Source organism: Rhinatrema bivittatum, chromosome 6 (assembly GCF_901001135.1).
Source record: "Rhinatrema bivittatum chromosome 6, aRhiBiv1.1, whole genome shotgun sequence".
Classification (NCBI taxonomy): domain Eukaryota; kingdom Metazoa; phylum Chordata; class Amphibia; order Gymnophiona; family Rhinatrematidae; genus Rhinatrema; species Rhinatrema bivittatum.
The window spans coordinates 331100274-331125598 of record NC_042620.1 but is presented as its reverse complement, the minus strand read 5'-3'; the positions used below and the strand labels follow the sequence as shown (position 1 = coordinate 331125598).

At 45.7% G+C, this 25325-nt stretch overlaps 1 protein-coding gene across 1 annotated transcript in view; it reads left to right on the top strand.

The window, feature by feature from the left end:
- Positions 1 to 25325, top strand: part of LOC115094728 (vascular endothelial growth factor receptor kdr-like) — a 311596-nt gene that overhangs the window by 98935 nt on the left and 187336 nt on the right. Inside the window, exons 5-8 of the mRNA XM_029607986.1 lie at positions 4975 to 5131; positions 8448 to 8581; positions 16273 to 16429; positions 17543 to 17660. Of these exons, the coding sequence (XP_029463846.1) occupies positions 4975 to 5131; positions 8448 to 8581; positions 16273 to 16429; positions 17543 to 17660 (566 nt within the window). The remainder of the gene's footprint in view (positions 1 to 4974; positions 5132 to 8447; positions 8582 to 16272; positions 16430 to 17542; positions 17661 to 25325) is intronic.

The following is a 25325-nucleotide window of genomic DNA, read 5'->3' as shown; positions in this document are numbered from 1 at the left end:
CCAATATATTTTATTTCTTTCATTTTCACCCTGTTTTTTGGAACAAAAAGTTACACACGTCTTATTATAGCCCTACCCTCTGGTTTTAAAAATCTTCCCTGATGCCGCAGTTCAGCTGTCTGTGCTGTATTCATGTTTTACGTATATCAATATGACACCTGCTCAGGGCTCCACTGAAGATCCGCTCTTCAGCTGTCTGTGCTGCATTCATGGTTTACGTATATCAATATGACACCTGCTCAGGGCTCCACTGAAGATCCGCTCTTCAGCTGTCTGTGCTGCATTCATGGTTTACGTATATCAGAATGACACCTGCTCAGGGCTCCACTGAAAATCCGCTCTTCAGCTCTCTGTGCTGCATTCATGTTTTATGTGTATCAATATGACACCTGCTCAGGGCTCCACTGAAGATCCGCTCTTCAGCTGTCTGTGCTGTATTCATGTTTTCCGTATATCAATATGACACCTGCTCAGGGCTCCACTGAAAATCCGCTCTTCAGCTGTCTGTGCTGCATTCATGGTTTACGTATATCAGAATGACACCTGCTCAGGGCTCCACTGAAAATCCGCTCTTCAGCTGTCTGTGCTGCATTCATGTTTTATGTGTATCAATATGACACCTGCTCAGGGCTCCACTGAAGATCCGCTCTTCAGCTGTCTGTGCTGCATTCATGGTTTACGTATATCAGAATGACACCTGCTCAGGGCTCCACTGAAGATCCGCTCTTCAGCTGTCTGTGCTGCATTCATGGTTTACGTATATCAGAATGACACCTGCTCAGGGCTCCACTGAAGATCCGCTCTTCAGCTGTCTGTGCTGCATTCATGGTTTACGTATATCAATATGACACCTGCTCAGGGCTCCACTGAAGATCCGCTCTTCAGCTGTCTGTGCTGCATTCATGTTTTACGTATATCAGAATGACACCTGCTCAGGGCTCCACTGAAGATCCGCTCTTCAGCTGTCTGTGCTGCATTCATGTTTTATGTGTATCAATATGACACCTGCTCAGGGCTCCACTGAAGATCCGCTCTTCAGCTGTCTGTGCTGCATTCATGTTTTATGTGTATCAGTTTGTGGTCTGCACGGGGCTCTGATGAAGATCTGCTCTGTCCGTGCTGCATTCATGTTTTTCGTGTATCAGTGTGAGGTCTGCATGGGGCTCTAATATCCACTCTTCAGCTGTCTGTGCTGAGGGAGTGTGTGATAGAGGTGTTTAAAATCATGAGAGGTCTAGAACGGGTAGATGTGAATCGGTTATTTACTCTTTCGGATAATAGAAAGACTAGGGGGCACTCCATGAAGTTAGCAAGTAGCACATTTAAGACTAATCGGAGAAAGTTTTTTTCACTCAACGCACAATTAAACTCTGGAATTTGTTGCCAGAGAATGTGGTTAGTGCAGTTAGTGTAGCTGTGTTTAAAAAAGGATTGGATAAGTTCTTGGAGGAGAAGTCCATTACCTGCTATTAATTAAGTTGACTTAAAAATAGCCACTGCTATTACTGGCATCAGTAGCATGGGTTCTTCTTAGTGTTTGGGTACTTGCCAGGTTCTTGTAGCCTGGATTGGCCACTGTTGGAAACAGGATGCTGGGCTTGATGGACCCTTGGTCTGACCCAGCATGGCATGTTCTTATGTCTCAGTGAGATGTCTGCATGGGGCTGTGATGAAGATCGGCTCTTCAGCTGTCTGTGCTGTATTCGTGCTTTACTTATTATCAGGGTGACACCTGCAGAAGGCTCTGGTGAGGAGCAGCAGGGCATCGCCCCTGACTACTTACTGGTGTCTTAGTAGCTCTCCTGAGGAATGAAATATAAATTAGAACTACAAGGAGAACGGTTAACGATTCTGTTTGTTTCAACATCCACCTTAAATCACCTAAAATAAAAAGGCCTTTTTTTTTTTCTAATTCTGCTGCTTTGGATAGGGTCCCAGTTCTGGGGGGGGGGGGGGTCAGGAATTCCGGTCAGCATTTTGCTTGTGAGTGGAGGTACTCGTCGGTACAGCGGAGGTGTGTCCTGCCACCCAAAATCCTACTGTCCCCTCTTACCTAATAAGGAAAAGCCGTTTTGTTTTCCCCATCTCTGGGATGTCTCGAGCACGCAGGAGCTTGGAGACAAAGTGCCGGCTTCCTGTTAAAGAGGAAACTTGGTGGGGGGGGGGGGGAGGGGGATGGAAGGGGGGCAGAGGGCTTGCAAGCAGCAACAAAACAAATTTAGAACATCCTTTTCCAAAATTAAACTGGAGATGGCCCTTAATCAGGTTCCGGCCTTTCTGGGAGACGTCCGTTCTGGAGCTGCAGCCGGTACACACCTCTCTGCTCGGCGCCAGACCCCGTTGCACGGTGTAGATACGAGGAGCGTTTCAGTCCAAAAGTGAAAAGGGCAAGGATGGTTGGAGCACCTTGAATTATTATCGAAAGGAAATTTCTGCTTTTTGCACGTCCATAGAAGCAAACGTTTTCTTTGTCTGACTTGCCTATTGTATTCCGATCAGTGGCCTTCTTATACTCAATTTCATTGTTTTGAGCGATGGGGGTTGAGTCGTCTTGTTGTTGTTGTATAATTTGTCTCTCTTCAGTAAAAAAATTTTTAGAAAAAAAAAAAAAAAGAAGCATAGCGCCATTATCCAATTTAATCGTATTATTTTTCTGCTGAAGTTCACCATCAGTTTCGTTAAGAATTTGCTGCGTTTTTGTCTTTATGCACGACAAATCTGGCATTCAACTCCATGGCAGGAATTTTCTTGGAAAGTGGTGATTTCTTGTCATAATTTCAGGAGTTTTTTTGCAAAACAGAAAATTCTCTTTTTTGTGCCATGGTCAATCTCACATTGAGGAGTTGGGGGACTCCAAACAGTTAACTGATAGAGCTAGGTATTAAGGCCCAAATTAGCAGACACAAGTTGTATTTATTTATTTATACACATTTGAAATTACGTCTTTTCCTGAAGGTGAGCATAAGGCAGATTATATAAAAATTAAAAAGTACATGGAGCACATAAGTAATGCATACATAACATATGTGAGGTAGATTGGGGACTATTTAAAAGAACCATTTTGGAAGTCCAGATAAAATGTATTCCACAAATTAAAAAAGATGGAAAGAAGAACAAATATCTCCCACACTGGCTAAATGATACTGTGAAAGAGATATTAAAGTAAAAAAAGGCATCCTCTATAAAATGGAAAGCAAGATCTACTGAGGAAAACAGGAAGGCACATTAGAATGGGCAAGTTTAGATGTAAAACAGTAATAAAACACATCAAGAGAGAATTTGAGGAAAGACGACGTGGGGGGAAAAGAAATAATCATAAATGATTTTTCAAGTACATTAAAAACAGGAAGACTGCAAAATAATCAGTTGGGTCATTAGATGACCGGGATAAAGGGGCACCGAGGGAAGATAAGACAATAGCAGACCATCAGGAAAAAATGCAGACTTTCTGAGAAACAAATAATCCCTGCCTATGTTTAAAGGAAAGATGGAGTATCCAGTCTCTGTCGTGCTCTATCACAAAGTTCACAGTCAGAGTGGTACGGGTTAGCCATAATGCCTCTGAATATTCCAGGAATGCAGTCAAGTTCAGGGCTATCTGAAGAGATCTGCCCCGCATCCTAAAAGGGTGGGAGATAAAAAGCTTTTGCAATTGGTAGAATGGAATCTACTGGTATTTTTAACATGTCCAAAATATATTGTTGCAGCAGAGCCTTGCTCTCTGGCAATCCTCAGTCCTCCTGTCACCCTTCTGTAACCCATTGGCTCTGCGGAAGATGATTCTGATCCAGATGGCTCTCCCGCAGCCAACGCTGCGGCTCCACCTGGGGGAGCCTCTCTCAGGGCAGCCGACGCGCCAACGTCAACCGTCGGCGACAGATGCACCCAATATCCTCTCTCGCCCCTGATCGCTGGGTCTGAGGGGGCCTCGCCTGCCTTCTGGGCTCAGCGTGGCATCCATAGCTGGGGGAGGTTAGCGGCGCGCTTATCTCTGTTAAAGCTCCCTATGGCACATCAGAAGACGTTTTGTAATCTTTTAAATCCTCTCCTGCCGCCCCTCCTCCCCCTTTCCTCAAGTTAAAACTTGGCAACCTGTCCCCGCGTCATGGAAAAGAGCGGTCCGCATGCCATTCCTTTGCAGGAGCTGACGCTGTTGAGTAAATTTTCAAAGGAGCTATATGTGTGGAAATTGAGCATGTACGTGCGTAGGCGGCCTGTATTCACGCACATGCTATTTTATAAACATCAAAAGTATTTTCGATTTTGCTTGCAAACAGGGGTGGTCTAGGGGCATTCTGGGGTGGAGAGAAGAGATACACGTGGAAGGTGCAGTTTTGTAAGAGATTTACGTGGATGCATCAGGCGCCTTATTTGTGCAAGTTTATCCCTGCTAATTAACTAGCACAATTGATGTCGGACCCGTCTGTTGTCTGCTACTTTTGGATGGGAGGTCTGGGTGAACTGGGAGGAGTTCAGAGTGAAGGATAGGAGGACTTCAGTGAGCTGGAGAGGGACTGGGTGAGCCGGCAGAGATTATTGACAAACACGTCCTTTCATGTACGTGCGCATAATTTAAAAGATACCCACCTCCGCTTATAAATCACGTACGCTTATGCATCCATGTTATATTTTTTTCACATGTAAAATGTATTTGCGTGCGTTTATAGAATAGAGAGAGAGCACGTGCTTTCCTCACATTGGAAATCTTCTTGCACACTGAGACTTGCGCGTGTACTCTCGAGAGCAGAGCTACGTGGTGTTTTCATAAACTGCGCAGCTCCCGCCGCAGGGTGTATAAAATGCTAGGGTAAGTCTCTCCCCCGCGTCCACGTGCGCGCGTGGAAGCTCTACTGCGAATGGTTTTGAAGCTCAGCCTCCACGTGCGGAGTAAGAAGAGGGGGTTAGCTCAGCCAGTTCGGCACACGGGATGGAACTTCTTTGACGTGTTTCTTCTCTCTTCCTTTCCGTTTTCAGTTTTCTAATCCAGAAATCGACCCCCCGGGAATGAGCTGGGACCCAAAGAGAGGCTTCATCATCCCTTCCCCTTCCTACCAGCTCCAGCAAATGCTGACCTGCGTCGCCCATGTGACGGGCAGTGAGTACGCGTCCTCGTACCTTCCACAGAAGACAGGTGAGTGACCCGACCAGACCTGCAGCGAGTCCTTTCCTGTCTCAGCTAGAGAAAAATCACAGCACCATTATTCTGATTCTTCGGGATCTGCTGTGGAGGCTTATGGAACGAGTACATCTGTCTATCTTCTATCTTCTACACACATATAAAGGGATAGATATTGAAATCCTATCATTTTTTTTCTAAGTTAGCCGGATGAACACGGCCTTGTTGCTGCTTAGGTGGATAAAGCCTTATCCATCTTCTGTTGAGCAAGTCTGACTTACCTGGATAAGTTATCTGCCTAACGTATGAATATCGCTGCTTAACTGGATAGTTATCCGGCTAAATAGTGCCACCCCAATCTGCCTGCAACTTATCCGGCTATTCACATTACCGGATAAGCGACTTATCTGGCTATAACCAGCTACTACATAGCTGGATAAATCCTACCTGTCCGGCTATCCAATGCTAAGCACGCTTTAAATATCCAGCCCAATATGCTTAGGTCCAGGTGGGTGTCTCTGGTCCTGCTCTATACTGCCAGTGGCCACCAGGGGGCATTCTCTGTGGGCTAATAGGTGATGAAAAGGAGTAGATCTGTATAATGCAGCTAGCACTGCAGTGTACAGATCAACTCCTCTAGTTAGACTTTTCATCACTTATAAGGACTATAATTCTTCACTGATGTCAATTTTACTATGGATACCTCTGAATGTGGATGTAAGAACACTCCCCCCTTACACTGACCCCCCCCCCCTCCCAAAAACTCACCCCGAATCAAAGTGCCCGTCTAGAGTGGTACCTATATATAGAGTGGCAGAGAGTCTCTCTCTCTCTTTCTCTCTCTCTCTCTCTCTCTCTCTCTCTTTCTCTCTTTCTCTCTCTCTTTCTCTCTCTCTCTTTCTCTCTCTCTTTCTCTCTCTCTTTCTCTCTCTCTTTCTCTCTCTTTCTCTCTCTCTCTTTCTCTCTTTTTCTCTCTCTGTCTCTTTCTCTCTCTCTTTCTCTCTCTGTCTATTTCTCTCTCTCTCTCTCTCTCTCAACACGTGTCATGTTTATGGGCACACGTGCGTTCCTTTCAACATTTTTTCCTGTTTGCTTTTATTTGTTTTTCTTGTGAATCGTGTTCTCTCCTTAAAGCTGCAGAATAGATTATTACAAACTTTGTGGTTAAACATGGGAAAGGAGGGTGCTGGAGTTGAACTGAATAGTTTGTGCATTGCTCACCCTACGCAGCAGGGTGGAATACAAAGGAGGAAGATTTAAAAAAAAAAAAAAAATGTACCCTGGATGGGGAGTGAGAGCTCAGAAGCGGTGGTGCTGGAAAAGCTGGCCACTGGGATAGAGATCCTCTTTTTATTTAGTTTAATTTAGAGAATGGTTTTACAGTTTAATCATATATAACCACATCCATCCAATTAGCTCACTTTATAAAGATAGAAAACCATTATTGTATAGAAAAAGAATCTAAATACAGTCTCAAAAGTAAACATCTGGGCAGGAATACCTATTTATTCATTCATTCATTAACTGTGGGCCATAAGTTCTTTTTCTGCTGTCATCTGCTGTCATTACATTTAATGTTCACTTTTCATATAGGGCTATGCCTTCATTTCCAAACAGGAAAACAACGAAACAAACCATTTGAAAAGAAAACAAAAAGAAATGCTATCATAACTTAATTTCCATTTTTTCCATTTCACTTTTGAGGTCCATGTTCAGCCGCTGAGCAGCTCGGCAGATAAACTTATCTAGCTAAATTAGTGGCTGCACCACTGAATATATCCAGCCATCTTAAAGTGGAGTGCCTCAGGGATCTGTACTTGGACCGGTGCTTTTCAATACATTTATAAATGATCTGGAAAGGAATACGATGAGTGAGGTTATCAAATTTCAGGATGATACAAATTTATTCACAGTAGTTAAATCACAAGCAGACTGTGATACATTACAGGAGGACCTTGCAAGACTGGAAGATTGGGCATTCAAATGGCAGATGAAATTTAATGTGGACAAGTGCAAGGTGTTGCATATAGGGAAACATAACCCTTGCTGTAGTTACACGATGTTAGGGTCCATATTAGGTGCTACCACCCAGGAAAAAGATCTAGGCGTCATAGTGGATAACACATTGAAATCATCGGCTCAGTGTGCTGCAGCAGTCAAAAAAGGAAACAGAATGTTAGGAATTATTAGGAAGGGAATGGTGAATAGAACGGAAAATGTCATAATGTCTCTGTATCGCTCCATGGTGAGACCACACCTTGAATACTGTGTACAATTCTGGTCGCTGCATCTCAAAAAAGATATAATTGTGATGGAGAAGGTACAGAGAAGGGCAACCAAAATGATAAAGGGGATGGAACAGCTCCCCTATGAGGAAAGGCTGAAGAGGTTAGGGCTGCTCAGCTTGGAGAAGAGACGGCTGAGGGGGGATATGATAGAGGTGTTTAAGATCATGAGAGGTCTTGAACGAGTAGATGTGACTCGGTTATTTCCACTTTTGAATAATAGAAGGACTAGGGGCACTCCATGAAGTTAGCAAGTAGCACATTCAAGACTAATCGGAGAAAATTCTTTTTCACTCAACGCACAATTAAACTCTGGAATTTGTTGCCAGAGGATGTGGTTAGTGCAGTTAGTGTAGCTGGGTTTAAAAAAGGTTTGGATAAGTTCTTGGAGGAGAAGTCGATTAACGCCTATTAATCAAGTTTACTTAGGGAATAGCCACTGCTATTAATTGCATCAGTAGCATGGGAGCTTCTTAGTGTTTGGGTAATTGCCAGGTTCTTGTGGCCTGGTTTTGGCCTCTGTTGGAAACAGGATGCAGGGCTTGATGGACCCTTGGTCTGACCCAGCATGGCAATTTCTTATGTTCTTAAAGTTTATCTGGCTAAGTTTAGGACAGCGCTACAGGCCAACCAGAGTTAGGCAGGTAAGCTATCCGGCTAGCTCAGCAACTCCCAGTTCTGCCCCCTAACTTATTAGCCACTTAGAATGAAGCCGGATAAATGCCTAAATCTTCATAGCCGAATAATTTCTGAGTTCTCTCTGCTTTTGAATATGGATCTCTTTGTTTATACTGTCTGCAATTTGGAAGTAATGCTCGCTATATTGACAACAGAATGAACCAAAACACCCCTCCGCCCCCCCTCCTCCCAGCCCCGAAATAAAATGACAGAAAAAAAAAATGAATCCACCCCCCAGGAAACGACATTTTTAAGGCTGCACATCTGTATCTTCAGTGAAATGACTCTCACCGTTTCCTCTTGCCCTTGCCAAGCTGAAGGTTTAGATTCAGCTGCGGGCGTCTGACTGTGTCTTTCTGCCTCCTCAGTGAATGCGAGCAGCATTGCCGTGGACGCCAGCCAGAGAAGACTGGTGGCCGGCGATAGCCTGACTCTCGTCTGTCGAGGGCGGACCACCTACAACGGTCGAATGCGTCTGGAATGGGAGCACGGCGGAAAGACCGTGAGTACCGCCAAGCCACTGACCTCTCACCTTTGACGGCCGCCGCGGCAGCAAAATAGACTTGGGGGACCCCCCCCACTCGCCCTTCTCCGGAGGGTGAGGGAGAGGAGGAAGGGGGGCGTAGTGTCCACGGAATTAAATGGTCCGGCGCAGTCGTGTCGGTTCAGTGAGAAAGAGAAGGCATTGAAATCTCCATGAGTAGAGTGAAACCTGGATGTAAGGGGGGAAAAAAAAAATCGTTTTGCCCTGCAGCGCTACCTACTGTGGTGCCAGAACAAAATTTAAATAAAATTATGAGTAAGTTGGTTCTGGCACATGCATCAGAGAGGGGTAACCCAGAAAACGAAGCTGTTCAATATTAGTTTTCTCCTCTCGTTTTCGCATGAAGTCAGAATTTCCTTAGCATTAAAGTTTGCAGTGCGTGGGCCCAGCATAAGCTTATTTCACTTTATTTATTAAAACTGCACATGTGAAATCATCTATCAGCAAGACGCTCGTGGCTACCAATAGGGTGGCCAACTCTTTATTTTTTTTCTTTTTTTTTAAACAGATGTTCTCTTTTTTTGTAGAAATAAAAGACTTATTTTTGTCCTGTAAATGTTTTATCCTCATAAACAAACTCGAGCAGTACAATGAATTCTAGTGAGAAGCTAAAGCCTGTTCATTTCCTCTTTCGTTGGATCCCCAGAAATGATTTTTCAAAATTATTTTGAAAGCACCTTGAAAATATTACCTGTGTGACCCCGCTCCGATGCAGTATTCGACGTACTGTAGAATGTGAACAACTGTCCCACTGAGCAAGGGCGTAGCGTCCGTGGCGCACGGTGCTGCTCAGACACCCACCAGCTTTAAAACGGGGTGGGCCAGGCACCACCAGCTGGGTGAAGCCATCGCGTCTTCTCTGGCTCTCTGCCCCTAGAACCATAAGTGCCTGCTGCCCACCACTAATGTGCCCTCTAAGCCGCACGTGCACACTCGTGCACAACCTTTCCTGCAGGCGCACGTAACTCGCCTCCCTCCCAGAAGTGCAGGAAGCCTGGGCTAGGCCGTGGCAATGCTCATCCTGCCACGGCCCAAAGTGAAGAAGAGCCTGGTCTGCCCGTGGCAGTGCCTATCCCGCCACAGCCCGAAGTACAGAGAGGGCCGACGGGGCCATGGCAGCGCCCATCCCACCCCGTCTCTAACTGCAGGGGAGGCTGTGTGTATGTGTGTGTTTATGTCTGTGTGACAGCTTGTGTGTCTTTACGAGAGCCTGTATGTGTGTCAGTCTGTGTGCATGCACATATGAGAACTTGTGTGTGCATGTATGTGTGTTTGTCTATGTGAAAGCCTATGGGTGTGTGCATATGGCTGACAATAGCCTGTATGTGTGAGAACCTATGTGCCGGTGTATGTGTGAGCCTATGTGTACGCGAGTGTCTGTGTGAAATCTTGTGTTCCTGTGTGTGTGTTTACATGTGTGAGTGCCGGTGGGTGTGTATATATGTCTGTACGAGAGCGTGTACATGTGAGAGCCTGTGTGTGTATATGTCTGTGTGAGAGCCTGTGTGTGTGTGTATGCCTGGGAGCATGTATGTCTGTGTGGGAGGCTGTGCATGTGTCTGTGTTTAGAGACTGTGTGGCTGTGACCGCCTATGTGTGTGAGAGAGAGGGAGTGTGTATGAAAGTATTGTCATGTATATGAGAGAGGGAGTATCTGAATGAATGAATATGTTAGTATGTGTGTGTGGGAGGGAGGGAGAGAGAGAAGATAGTTTGTGCGACCCTACCTCCCCTAAAGCACGATAATCTCAGGGTAACTTATTAGTTTTAATTATTGGATGTAATTTGATGTTGCTATTGTTTTTAAATATATTTTAAAAAAATTTTAGAACATTATTTAATTATTGGATGTTTTATTCATCATAGGTTTTGAAATATTTTATTGGTGTTTGGGAAATATTAGAACACATTTATGCAAGTTATTTTTAATTATTGGATGTTGGTTGGCCGTTTTGACATTTTATTATTTTTGTTAGCATGGTTTTAATATTATGAATGCTTTTTTATATTTCCGATTTTATTGCATGATATTTTGAGAGGAAGGATGATGTTTCTGTTTTTCCATTGTTGCACTGCACAAGACAGTTGTTTATGTATTTATTTATTGCTTTTATGTACCAACAATCTGTTGGCAATCTTAATGGTGTACAATAGATAAAATATAAATCAAAATATTGGTTTCCAGTTCAGTTTTTGTTGGCTCATTTCTATTCTGTATTAGGTGTGAGAGTCTGTCTGTACTTTAAAGGCCCAGTTTTTGTGTAACTTTAATTCTTGCTGTGAAAATGATGGTACTTATCACTGCTTTTATGGCCTTATGGTTCTCTTCCTCATTTCAGGCCGGATTTTCAGAGGATTTACGCACGTAGCGGGGGTTATGCGCGCCACACCTATTTTATAAAGGCCCAGCGACGCGCGTAAAGCCCCGGGACGCGTCTAAGTCCTGGGGCCTTACTAAAGAGACGGTCCGAGGGCGGGGTAAGGAGTCTGGGGCGGATGGGGCCAGAGGCCTCCGTCCCAGCGGCCATTTGCCGCTGTGTCAGAGGATCGCGTGCCGGCAGGCGCAAAAGGTGAGACAACAATTTAGGGGGGGTGTTAGATTAGGGTTGGGGCAGACAGGCTGGGGGAAGGGGTGGGAAGGTCAGGCTAGGAGGAAGGGACTGGGGGAAGGCCGCGGGCATCAGCGCGCGCAAGGGGCATTAGTGTGCACCCTATTGCGCGTGCCGATCTCTGATTTTATAATATGCTCGCGCCTCCGTGCGCAGGTTATAAAATCGGGCGTACATGTGTGCGGGGCAGGTAGCATGCGCACACGTATGCCCGCGTTGTATTTTTTAAAATCAAATGTATTTTACTTATTTCTTATTATTTATAATTTTAAGGGTAGTTTTTAGAGTTTTTATTTGATGTTAGAATTTAATTTTAATTAATTGACCTGTCATCATTTTTATTTATTGGGTTGTTTTAAGATTGTTTACCAATAGAGTTTGCTGTATTGCTGCTATTGATTTGACATGTAAACTGATATAAAGCCAACACGAATATCGGTATATAAAAGTGAATAAATAAAATACCCCAGGTTCTTATGGCCTGGATTGGCCACTGTTGGAAACAGGATGCTGGGCTTGATGGACCCTTGGTCTGACCCAGTATGGCAATTTCTTATGTTCTTAAGCAGTTTTGAATGTTCTTGCAGAAAATAATTTTTTCATTTATATATTTTATTGTAACTGATGACAATAGTGTTATGGTCGTGGACCCTTGGGCCTGCTGAGTCAGTGGATGATATGCTGTGAAGGCCCACAGCGAGCGTCACAGCCAGGGAGGCAGCACAGAAGAGGCTCGGATGAGGCTTCACCACTGGCAGTCCGAGGTCCCCCCAGGAGGAGCCCGTAGGGACCCGGACCTCTTGGAATTAGGCGGGACCCTATGCGACCAAGGATCTGGGCTGCGGCCGAAGAAATGGACGAAGGACGGCTGGGCCCAGGTAGATGAAGAGTCTTCACCCTCGGAAGCCCGCAGCTCCCCCGGGAGGAGCCCATGAGAGCTCGAGCCGCTGGGACTTAGGAGAATCCTCTGGGCCAGCAAGTACCGGATACCTGAGGTGGAGGAAGAGGCCGAAGTCAGAGTCCAAGGGTGAAGCTGGGTCAGAAGCCCGAAGTCAGAGGTCCAAACCAAAGCCAGGGATGAAAGCAGAAGACGGAGTCGTGGGACGGAGCCGGGTCAAAGCCAGAAGTCAGAGGATGAACCAAAACCAGGAGCGGAAGCTGAAGACGAAGTGAGGAGGTGAAGCTGGGTCAGAAGCCAGGAGTCAAGAGTCAGCAGAGAAGAACCAGAGTCCAATGCAGCAACTAGAGACACAGAGGAACTGTATGAACCTCGTTGAAGGCATTGAAGGGGTCCAGATGCAGGGTTTAAATACCCTGATGGCATCTGACGTCATCCAAGGCAGGGCTAAGGTTTCCCGCGCTGGCCCCTTTAAGAGGGCCTCCTCCTAGCGCGCGCGTCTAGGGGGGGGCAGGGATAGCCGCGGCTGATCGTCGGCGTCTCTCCCGAGGAGAAATGCGCTGGAGGTTCCGCAGGCCCGAGGAGGCCTCGAAACGGCCCGGGACCGCAACAAATAGATTAGGCAATTATTTTAAGGGATGACTTTAGCTCATTTTCCCTCTAAAGATTGGGTTACTGTGAGCATAAATTTGATAGGCTTTTTTTGCATCAAAGAAAGTAGCGCTCACAGGGTAATGCAGGAAGGGTGGACTGTGTTCTAGGGCACCTGGGAGCAGCAAAGTTTCTGGTGCACCACTAACTTCAGCAATCACCCAACGCCCCTGCCACAGAGCGTGAGAATTCTGCAAACACTGCGAGTGATTTTCACCTGTGGGGCCTGCACCAATAACGGAAGCAAAACTATGTGCAATAGTTTGCTTTCACTATTGTGCTGGGAAAACGTGCGCCTGCTTTTTTTCTGCAAGTACTTTACCTGAGCAAAATAACGCTCATCCTTCTGAAAATCCCAAATTGTGTGCATTATTGCCTCCCTTGACCTCACCCAGCCCATGGATGCACTTCCGCAGTGTGTGGGTGAAAGCATATGCCCGTGGCGGAACACCATTTTACCCCTGAAAAATTGCCCTCAGACCGTCCTTCTGAGTCCAAGGTCATCTGACACAAATCGAGGGTTCACCTTTGGAGAAGCTTCCAGTGGTTCCAAACGTGGTCGTCAGTGGAATCCAGAGATGGAAGTCTTATAATGAAAATATAAACCATTAAGTGCGGTAGTGCATGAAAGATGTGCTTTCCGAAGCTAAGTTATCGCTTAGGATGCACCATTTTCTCCTGTATCAGTCTACTTGAAGCCTTTGGCACATGCCCTGAGTGCGTGGCCTCGTGACTGTGTCTTAATTAGAATTACCGAATGACGCCTTGCCAAAATTAAGAGACGTTCGTTCCACTGACTGTGTGAACATTTAGGCCAAGTCAGTGCACACAGAGGGGCAACAATACGAAGTCATCTTGTAAGTCCAAATTATATTATTTAAATGAAAAGATTTCAATTTTTGTAAACTCTTAGAGGACATTTTCAAAGTGATCTATACTGGGGGGGAAAAAACCCCATTTTTATTTATTTCAAATCATTTATTTTCCGCCGATTATGAAGAATGTTCTCAGCTCATTGGACAATATGGTCATTAACTGACATGAATCCATTCAATTGATAGCCGACTTACTCGCCCCACCAAGACTGCACGTTCTAACACGTTCTAATGAAGCCGGATGGTTCGCTCAGGCCTTAACGTTGCACAAGCAAGCTGACAGGCGTTCTGTAGCCAACTGGAGACCAAATCCTACGTCGCCAAATCTGATTGTTTACTAATTGATTGCTTGCCCAATTCGGAACGGCCACAAATGAAGCCAATAAGTCTTACTTTTTAAATTCCTGCATCACAATTGCCGTGCATAACTCCACAGTGTTATTGTCCATCGTTAATTAGTCTCACTGGACTGCCATCATCTCCCTCTGCTCTGTCAGGTCTCCTCCCAACGTCTGTGACTCCTAGGCCATTTTTCTCTCCGATAAGCTTAATACCCCCGACATGTCCCTCCCTCCTCTCAGAAAGCCCCTTGGCCTTTGGCCCGAATTCGAACTGATTTCACAATCTGATCTGCTTGCCACCTTAAACAGGTGAAACCTTTCTTCTTTCCCCCTAAATCCTTGCTCTTACTTTACTCAAGATTGCCGGACATGAATTAATGGAATCCACTGCCAGGGATCTTTGATCTTTTTTCCTCTGGTTCCCTCCCAAAATCCCTCCCATTCTGCAGATCCCTCAGACGTCTCCAACCTGAGCCCCATTTCTTCCCTTCCATTCCTGGCAAAGGTAAAGGAAGCCTCTTGTTCTCAAGCAATTGACCACCTTCCTCGACACCCACTCCATTTCGGATCGGTACCAATTCGGATTCAGAAAAACCTCACAATACTGAGGTCTCTTCACTTTCCAGCTTTGACCCCGTTCTGAGAGGTTTCGATTCTGGCACATCTTATATGTTGGACATCGGCTCCTCATTTGACTCCGTGGATCACAGTATTCTTCATGCACACCTTTCTGACATTGGGGATTGCTGGTCTTCTTCTATCCCGGTTCAGTTCATTTCTACCGGATCGGACACGACAGGTTAAAACCTCTGCCTCACATTCCCTCATGGTATCCCATCACTACTGCCGCTCTTTTTAATATCTACCTATCTCCACTATGCTGCCTTCTATCCATCCTGGGTCCAATCCATCAAATTCACGCAGATGACATACAATCCCTTTTTCCTTTGAAATCCCCAGAGTCCAGCACTGATTCTGCCACTCTCTGCTTCAGCAGTATAAAAGCCTGGCTCACACACACTCAACCGACTGGCACTTAATGTGGATAAAACTGAGATAATCGTTTTAGGCTGCTGTCTGAAGTTTGACGTTCCCAGTCGCCTCCGTTTTTCTAATTAATCCATACAGATTTACAAGAGAGTTTGTAATCTAGGAATACCACTGATCCATCACTTTCAATGAAGCCTCAGATTCCCACCATCCTACGATGCTTCTTTGAAAAACTGAACCACTGAAAAACTCTGCCACGCTGAACCCTTCTTTAGATCCATCTGATTTCAGGATTCTTCTCCAGTTGCTCGTCTCTCCCTGGATTATTGTAGCACCTTGCACATTGGCCTGCCTTATACGACTGTCAGGGACCTTCGGATCATCCAGAACTCCGCTGCTCGCCTATTAACAGGTACAAAATTTCCATGAGCAAACTACCCCAGTGCTATTTCAACCGCACTGGCTCCCAATAGAACAGCACAAGTGTGTGTGTGTGTGTGTGTGTGTGTGTGGAAGAGGGAGGGAAGGGAGTGAGAGTGCATATCTGTGTGTGTGTGAGGGAGAGGAGTGAGTGTGCATGTGTGTGTGTGTGTGAGAGAGAATGAAAATACGTGTGTGTGTGTGTGTGAGAAAGTGAGCGAACATACGAGCGTGTTAATGTGTGTGTGTGAAAGAGGAAGCTCGAGCACATACCGCAGCCCCCCTGCCCAGCTACTCTGATGACCTGCAACAATGTCGGGATGACGGCGAATCGAAGGTCCCCAGATGTGTTCATTGCAGGCAGTACCTCCGCGGCTTGACAAAGAGATACAGGGGACCATTACCCTTCATCATTTTACAAACCACTGTGACTATTTTAAACTGTACCCTGGCCCCAATTGGGAAGCAAGGTAATGGGATGTCCACCTCTGTCCCTGGGAGGGGACGGTTGGATTGTGTATGTCGGGAGGAAGAAGGAAGGCCTCACGTCCCAGTGAACCATATTGAATGAAGGGCAGTGGTGATTTTGGTGCCAGGTATCGGACCTGGAACCGTTTTTATCTTTTGCTTCCAGACTGGAAGGTGGAGGCTGCTGCTGGTTGTAACCTGGCACCTTTTTTTTTTTTTTTCTTTAGAAAACTGATGAAGGGTATTTATTTGGAGGAAGATAATGGAAAAGCTGTAACAGGTTTTTGTTTTGTTTTTTTTTTTTGGTTCAAAAAAATGGAAGCATCCTCATGCTGATGCGAGAGAATAGGCAGCAATTCTGTTAGACTGTGTCTCTTCTTCTCCTTTGCTCCCCTAGTACACCCCCGCGCAGAAACAGAACCGAGAGGGCGAGGTGTACACGGGGGTGGTGCGTCTGCTCATCGAGAAGGTTACCGTGCGGGACGGAGGCGTGTACAGATGCAGAGAGCGGCTGCACAACCAGCTGGAAAAGAACATCACCATCACAGTGTACAGTAAGCAGGGCTCCTTCAGGAGTCGCCCAGGGGTGGCTACATGGATGGGTGGGGGGAGGTAGGCATTGCACTGCCGAGGCACTCACAGAACAAAGGAGTGCACTGGGTTTTATAAGTCTGCGGTTTCTCTCCTGACCCTTCCAAATCAGTCGAGAAACAAAAAAAAAAAAAAAAAGCAGAGGACGACTCGCTCGGGACGTGCGGTGAAATTCCAAGCAGCTCAGCCGGACAAATGCCGAGATTAAAAAAAAAAATCCCGCCAGTCCGACTGCCCCGGACTTAGCAGGCTAACGTTTTTTTTTTATCTGGTGAAAAATGTAGCCAGGTAATTCCAGGGCGAGGCTGGTTATAGAGCCCGCTAAGTTAATCGATAGCAGGGGGCCTTGTCAAGCCCGTCCTGGTGACCCCCCCCCTCCCACAGCCCGGCAGATTTGCAGGATATCCACAATGAACGCACAGGAGATAAATTTCCATCAGGTTGGAGCTGCACCATCAGGGCCGGATGTACTTTTTTGTAAGCCCCCTTAGGCGCTGGAGTGGAGAGGATGCGGGCATGCGATCCTCCGAACGTGTGCTACGCTGAGAGCTGCACCCCCTGCTCTCTCCCCGCAGCCCTCTCTCTCACAGGCACCCTTCGGCATGGGGCAGGCTGGCCGTGATTCATAGCTCCATCCTGGGTGCCTCCGAGCCCTTCAGGTAGCGGGTCTGACGGAGGGGGGGGGGGGGGTGAAGCTGCTCAAAGGAGGAAGCGCCCCTTTCAGCTCAGTGCCCCCTGGGCAGCCGCAGACGTTGCCTAGTGGGGGAAATCCGAGTCTGCCCCTGCACATGCAGATTTATGTCCTGCACGTTCACGCTGGATATCCTAAAATCCCTACTGACTGCTGGCTGCCTGGATAGGTTTGGGACGCCCCCACCATGCTTTTTCTGCTTTATCACCTCGTTGTGACTTCATTTCCTTTTCCTGTTCAGCCCCCTCCCCTGGGTGCTTTTCGGGCGGGTTGTGCTCTCAATGCCGGGTGGTCCCGGTGCTTGATGTGGTACCGTGTGGTATTTAGAAAAAAAAATAATGCAACTTCATGGTGACCTCTGGGTTGCTTTTCTTTTAATTTTTAGAAAATGCTTTCCTCAAGATTTCCCACAACAGAAGTTTGCTGTACGAGGCCACTGAAGGTCGCAAGCATCTAAAATTGACTGCGAAGGTGGACGCTTTTCCACTCCCCAATGTCACGTGGTAAGTAAGGAGTAGCAGAGCTTCTCTAGAGTGACCTATGCATCTTCGGTGTACTGGAAGGGGAACAGAAGATAACATGGGCTTTTTTCTTTTTACGTGTAGTATTTCAACATGTCTATAGCTGTAGCAAGCTGTCCATCAGCAGGGGCACCGCTGCTACCTAAAACAGAAACATTAGTATTACTAAGAACATAAGAACATAAGAACATGTCATACTGGGTCAGACCAAGGGTCCATCAAGCCCAGCATCCTGTTTCCAACAGTGGCCAATCCAGGCCATAAGAACCTGGCAAGTACCCAAAAACTAAGTCTATTCCATGTAACCATTGCTAATGGCAGTGGCTATTCTCTAAGTGAACTTAATAGCAGGTAATGGACTTCTCCTCCAAGAACTTATCCAATCCTTTTTTAAACTCAGCTACACTAACTGCACTAACCACATTCTCTGGCAACAAATTCCAGTTTAATTGTGCGTTGAGTAAAAAAGAACTTACTAATGCAATTTTGTCAGCACGGTGAAATTGCTTTACTCCATCTGGCTCACGTCATACATTTCTAGATGTAACTTCAAAATGTGGATGATAGTTAACGCTCCGTCAAGAGATATAACTCAAACAAGGAAACCAAGTATGTAGGACCACTTGCTATTAAAGGGCATCTCACTGCTAAGACCTCATATTGCATGTGTAATATCTCTTGTTAAAAGACCACCTGCTCTAAAAGACAGTGTAGCCCCTGGAAGCCTTCACGGAGAGGTTTTACTCAGGGGGTTGGCGCAAAGCCCGCAGAGGGCGCCTTCTCGACCCGGTCCCCAGTCGCCGGAACCGGCAAGCGCCGAGGACGCGCCGAAGAGGCAGCCCTCCGGGACAAGGAGGGAGCTGCCGGGCGCCGCGTCGACCTGGCCCGCCCACAGCCCCACCCACCGACAAGATCGGTGCCCTGATCTGATCGCCAATTAATAAAGGCAGAAATTAGGGATGTGAATCATTTTAGGACGATTAAAATTATCGTCCGATAATTTTAATATCGTCTTAAACCGTTATGGAACACAATACAATAGAGATTCTAACGATTTATCGTTATAAATCGTTAGAATCGTGAGCCAGCACACTAAAACCCCCTAAAACCCACCCCCGACCCTTTAAATTAAATCCCCCACCCCCCCGAACCCCCCCCCCCCCCAATGACTTAAATAACCTGCGGGTCCAGCGGCGGTCCGGAACGGCAGCGGTCCGGAACGGGCTCCTGCTACTGAATCTTGTTGTCTTCAGCCGGCGGCCATAGACGAACACGATTGGACGGCAGGAGGTCCTTCCGGACCCCCGCTGGACTTTTGGCAAGTCTTGTGGGGGTCAGGAGGCCCCCCCCCAAGCTGGCCAAAAGTTCCTGGAGGTCCAGCGGGGGTCAGGGAGCGATTTCCCGCCGCGAATCGTTTTCGTACGGAAAATGGCGCCGGCAGGAGATCGACTGCAGGAGGTCGTTCAGCGAGGGTTCCGGCGCCTCGCTGAACGACCTCCTGCAGTCGATCTCCTGCCGGCGCCATTTTCCGTACGAAAACGATTCGCGGCGGGAAATCGCTCCCTGACCCCCGCTGGACCTCCAGGAACTTTTGGCCAGCTTGGGGGGGGGCCTCCTGACCCCCACAAGACTTGCCAAAAGTCCAGCGGGGGTCCGGAAGGACCTCCTGCCGTCCAATCGTGTTCGTCTATGGCCGCCGCCATTTTTCGGCGCCATTTTGGAAAATGGCGCCGGCTGAAGACAACAAGATTCAGTAGCAGGAGCCCGTTCCGGACCGCTGCCGTTCCGGACCGCCGCTGGACCCGCAGGTTATTTAAGTCATTTGGGGGGGTTCGGGAGGGTGGGGGATTTAATTTAAAGGGTCGGGGGTGGGTTTTAGGGGGTTTTAATGTGCCGGTTTTGCGATTTTACGTTTTTTTGATTTTTCACGATTTTTCACGATTTTTCACGATATTTTACCCCCCCAAACGGCAACAATACGATTCCCTCCCCCTCCCAGCCGAAATCGATCGTTAAGACGATCGAGGACACGATTCACATCCCTAGCAGAAATAGCCTTCCTCAACCCAACTAATAAAAGAATAGATGATAATCCGACTTTTACCTTCAGGAAAAAGATAGACACGGAGGTACTTGCAGAATCAATAAGAAAATAAGCTCCTTGAACTACATCAAACCAATGCCTCCTTGGCATTTGATTCCTGGGATCAGATTTTCAATGACCTAGCTGAAAACCTCAGTCCTGTCCAGACGAAAACTATTAATAAAAAAGGAATACCTCTAAACCTAAGAGAAGCCATGGTACAATGATGATTTAAGACGCACTAAACAGAACCTTAGAAAATTAGAGAAACAATGGCGGAAATGTCATCTTCTGAATCTTTAGGAAAATATAAATCTCTTCTAACAAAATACCGCGCACTAACCAATAAAGCGAAAAAAGATATCTATGCTAAATAGATTCACGGGGTAATATTTAATTGCTCTTTGATGTTGTTAAACAATTAAGGACCTATCATCTTCCATCTCGAGCAACTATAACTTCTCAAAGGCCGCTTGCAATGAATATGCCACAACCTTTTTAGATAAAATCAATAGGTTAAAAACTCAATTCCCTATCTGTTCTCCCACAAAAGCACCTGAAGATTCACATGGCCTGGTTAAGTGGTCCACATTCAACAGAGTAACTAATCTTGAAATCAGTCAAATCATTGCGAAAACTAAGCCTGCTACTCACCCACATGACCCAATTCCAGCCAGTTCCTTGAAACAAGTACACTGTGTTATCACTCTGACAAACACAACCTTAATTAATCATTCTCTCTCAGAAGAAATTGTACCACAAGGGTTAAAACAAGCTGTGATAAAGACGATTCCTAAAAATAAAACTGGTAGAATTGACTGACTGGGACAACTTTCATCCAATATCCAATCTATCTTTTCTATCAAAAGTACTTGAAAAAGCAGAATTATCCCAACTTGTAAATCATTTGGAAGACCATGATATTCTCTTCCCCAATCAATTCGGATTTAGGAAACATCATTTAATTGAGACATAACCCTCTCATTAATAGACTGTTTTATGAGGGTTTGATGCAGATGAATCTTATTTTCTCATGCTAATCGACTTAACAGCCACCTTTGACACTGTGGACCATACCCTGTTGTGCCAACAGTTGAGCAACATTTGGATCAAAGTTAGTGTTCTCAAATGGTTCTCTTCCTTTCTATCTAATAGAACATTCCAAGTCGAATTGGGAAATCACATATCTGAAACTTTCCATATTGATACAGGTGTCCCTCAAGTCTCAGCACTCTCGGCAACACTTTTCAATATTTATATGCTCCCATTGTGCAAATTACTGGCAGATTTAGTAATTAGATTCTTCCTGTATGCTGACGGCATACAGTTTTGCATTCGATTCTCCAAATCATTGGAAAATACAGTATCGACACTTTCAACCTATATGAAAGCAATGCAGCAGGAACTATTGCAACTTAAACTAACATTAAACCCTAAAAAGACTGAAATCATTTGGTTAAGTAGAAACTCTTCGATAGCTAAACCACCTGCTCTAGACCTGGGTCATTTTCAAATTACTCCCTCAAATCAAGTACAGGATTTAGGTTTCCAGCTAGATGAGAACCTTACTATGAAAAAGCACATCAACAAATTAATTAATACAAGTTACACCAAGTTGCGTATATTACATCAGTTGAAACCTTTATTAACTTTCGAGGACTTCCAAACCGTATTGTAAACTCTAATTTTCTCAAACCTAGATTACTGTAACTCCTTATTTCTTGGTCTTCCCACATGCCTCTTAAAACCATTACATGTACTACAAAATGCCTCAGCAAGACTTTTGTTAGGTTCTAGGAAATTCGATCATATTACACACTTGATGATTTCACCGCACTGGCTGCCAGTAAGTACAATCCCAAATCTATTTTAAAGTATTAACACTAATATTCAAAATCATTCATTCTAGTAACACTGGTATGTTAGGGTGTAACATTTACAACCATACGCACCGCAGCGAACACTAAGACCTCAAAATAAAGGACTACTGACTGTCCCCACACCTGATGCATGTAAGAGATTGTGTGTTTTCCATAGCGGGCCCAAAACGTTGGAATTCCCTACCTGAGATGTTCTGTTTGATACCAGATAGAAAGAAATTTAAATGTGAGCTAAAACATGGCTAATCAAAAATGCATACAACCTAACTTACAAACATCAGATGTAGAGATCTACAATAAGTAGAAGGACAAGAGATACTAATTGATGCGTAAGAAACAAATTTAATGAGAGATTGTAAAGAATCTGACTAAAACACACTGACTAATATTTATTTATTTATTTAAATTCTTTTGATATACCGATACTCAAGACTAGGGTCTTATCGTACCGGTTTACAGCGAAACAGGGGGTGACCAATTAACTGGAAAGATAAAGTTACAATGAACAGGGATTTATAGAGTGGGAGAGCTGAGAGCAAAAGAATAGGAATAACATAACAAAGTTTAACATAACAAAGTTATAAACAGCCTGATCAGAGCTTAAGTTACAGTGAATATAAATTGTAATAGCAACATGTAAATAAATAATTTGGTGAAAGTATGTAACCGAACCGATGACAGAATCGAGAGTCTGTTTTAATGTTGCCTTGGCTTAAGGAAAGGCTTGTTTGAAGAGCCAAGTTTTTAAGTTCTTCCTGAATGTAAGCAGGCATTGTTCCTGACGTAGTTCTGTGGGAAGCGTGTTCCAAAGAGAAGGACCGGCGGTGGAGAAGGCGCGTTTCATGATGGAGGGGTGCGACGTGGACTTGGTGGGGGGGATTTGAAGGGTACCTTTATAGGCTTCTCTGGTGGGTCTCATGGAGGAGTGGAGGAGAAGTGGGATTTTTAGCTGGAGTGAAGACTGATTGTGGATGGTCTTGTGGATGATGGTTAGGGACTTATAAAGGATTCTGTAATTGATGGGAAGCCAATGTAAATTCTTGAGAATGGGCGAGATATGTTCTCTTCGACTGGAATTGGTTAGTATCCTTGCAGCTGCATTCTGGAGCACCTGCAAGGGTTTGGTTGAAGTTGAAGGGAGGCCAAGGAGAAGTGAGTTGCAGTAGTCTATTTTTGAGAATAGGGTGGCTTGTAGAACTGTGCGGAAATCGTGAAATTGCAGTAGGGGTTTTATCCTTTTCAAGACTTGTAATTTATAGAAGCATTCCCTTGTGGTATTGTTAATGAATTTCTTGAAGTTCAGTCGGTGGTCTAGTATAGTGCCAAGATCTCTCACGTGGGTTGTGAAGGCTGAGGCTGAGGCTGTGGTGAGGTTGTTGAGGTGGGGGTTATGATCATTGGGGGAGATGAGGAGGAGTTCAGTTTTATTGGTGTTTAAGACTAAGTTGAGGTTGGAGAAGAGTTGGTTAATGGAGTATAGGCAGCTGTTCCAGAATTTGAGGGTATTGGGGATGGATTCAGTTATGGGGATCAAAATCTGAACGTCATCGGCGTAAATGAAGTGTGTTAGTTTCAGATTAGCGAGGAGCTGGCAGAGAGGTAACAGATATATATTAAAGAGAGTGGGGGAGAGGGATGATCCTTGGGGTACGCCATGTGAAGAGCTGAAGGGTTGAGATTCTTTGTTGTTTATTTTGACCTGGTAATTTCTGTTGCTCAAGAAAGACTTGAACCAGTTAAGGACTGTACCCGAGATGCCAATATCTGAAAGGCGGCTTATGAGAGTGGAATGATTTACCATGTCAAACGCCACTGAAATATCCAGAAGAGCCAATAGGAATGTTTGACCTTTGTCTAGGCCCAAGAGGATATTGTCTGTGAGTGAGATAAGGATTTCCGGAATCCGTACTGGGCCAGGTAGAGAACCCTCTGATTATCTAGATAGTCAGAGAGTTGTGAATTAACCAGTTTCTCCATTAGTTTGGCAATGAAGGGAAGATTGGCTATATGTGAGATTTGTTATTTTATTTTATGTACTTCACGTCTTATGTCCTAGATCTTTAGTTAATACGTATTTGAAAACTTCATTTGATAGATGTTAATGCCTGTTTATGAAAACTACCTCTGTAACCTATCATTATTTGCTGATTTATAGCTATGAATGTTATTTTTTGTAAACCGTTGTGATCTTTATAAGGAACGACAGTAAATAAAACATATAAATAAATAAATAAATTATTTGGATCCCTAGATGAAGCTTTGGTCATGCACCCCACTTCTCAATGTACCTATTAATGGCACCTCCAGGACAGCACTTCTACCAGTGGCAGCGACTTCAGCACAGAGCTCCCTTCTTTGACAGTATTGGCTCTGGCACAGCCACCCCCAAAATTTTGGTGCTCTAGGCAATAGGGATGTGAATCGTTTTTTGACGACTTAAAATATCGTCCGATATATTTTAAATCGTCAAAAATCGTTAGAGCCGCGATACAATAACAATTCCCCCGATTTATCGTCAAAAAATCGTAAATCGGGGGAAGGGGGAGGGCGGGAAAACCGGCACACTAAAACAACCCTAAAACCCACCCCGATCCTTTAAAATAAATCCCCCACCCTCCCGAACCCCCCCAAAATGCCTTAAATTACCTGGGGTCCAGAGGAAGGGTCCCGGTGTGATCTTTTACTCTCGGACCTCCGTGCGTTGTAGAAATGGTGCCGGCGCTACCTTTGACCTGTCCAGGTCAAAGGTAGCGCCGGCGCCATTTTGTTTTTTTGTCCCCCGATGTCAGGAGCGTAGGAGATCCTTCTGGACCCCCGCTGGACCCCCAGGGACTTTTGGCCAGCTTGGGGGCCTCCTGACCCCCACAAGACTTGCCAAAAGTCCAGCGGGGGTCCGGAACAACCTCCTGCAGTCGAATCATTTTTCCGTACGGAAAATGGTGCCGGCTATACGGTGTATGGCCGGCGCCATTTTCCGTACGGAAAAACGATTCGCAGTAGGAGATCGCTCCCGGACCCCCGCTGGACTTTTGGCAAGTCTTGTGGGGGTCAGGAGGCCCCCCCCAAGCTGGCCAAAAGTCCCTGGGGGTCCAGCGGGGGTCCGGGAGCGTTCTCCTACGCTCCTGACGTCGGGGGACAAAAAAACAAAATGGCGCTACCTTTGACCTGTCATATGACAGGTCAAAGGTAGCGCCGGCGCCATTTCTACAATGCACGGAGGTCCGAGAGTAAAAGATCACACCGGGACCCTTCCTCTGGACCCCAGGTAATTTAAGGCATTTTGGGGGGGGGTTCGGGAGGGTGGGGGATTTATTTTAAAGGGTCGGGGTGGGTTTTAGGGTTGTTTTAGTGTGCTGGTTTTTCCGTCCTCCCCCTTCCCCTCCCCCCCCCCCCACTGGACCCTAGGTAATTTAAGGCATTTTGGGGGGGTTTGGGTGGGTGGGGGATTTATTTTAAAGGGTCGGGGTGGGTTTTAGGGTTGTTTTAGTGTGCCGGTTTTTCCGTCCTCCCCCTTCCCCTCCCCCCCCACTGGACCCCAGGTAATTTAAGGCATTTTGGGGGGGTTCGGGAGGGTGGGGGATTTATTTTAAAGGGTCGGGGTGGGTTTTAGGGATGTTTTAGTGTGCCGGTTTTCGATTTACACGATTTACACGATATTTAAAAAACCCAAACTGTGACGATCCG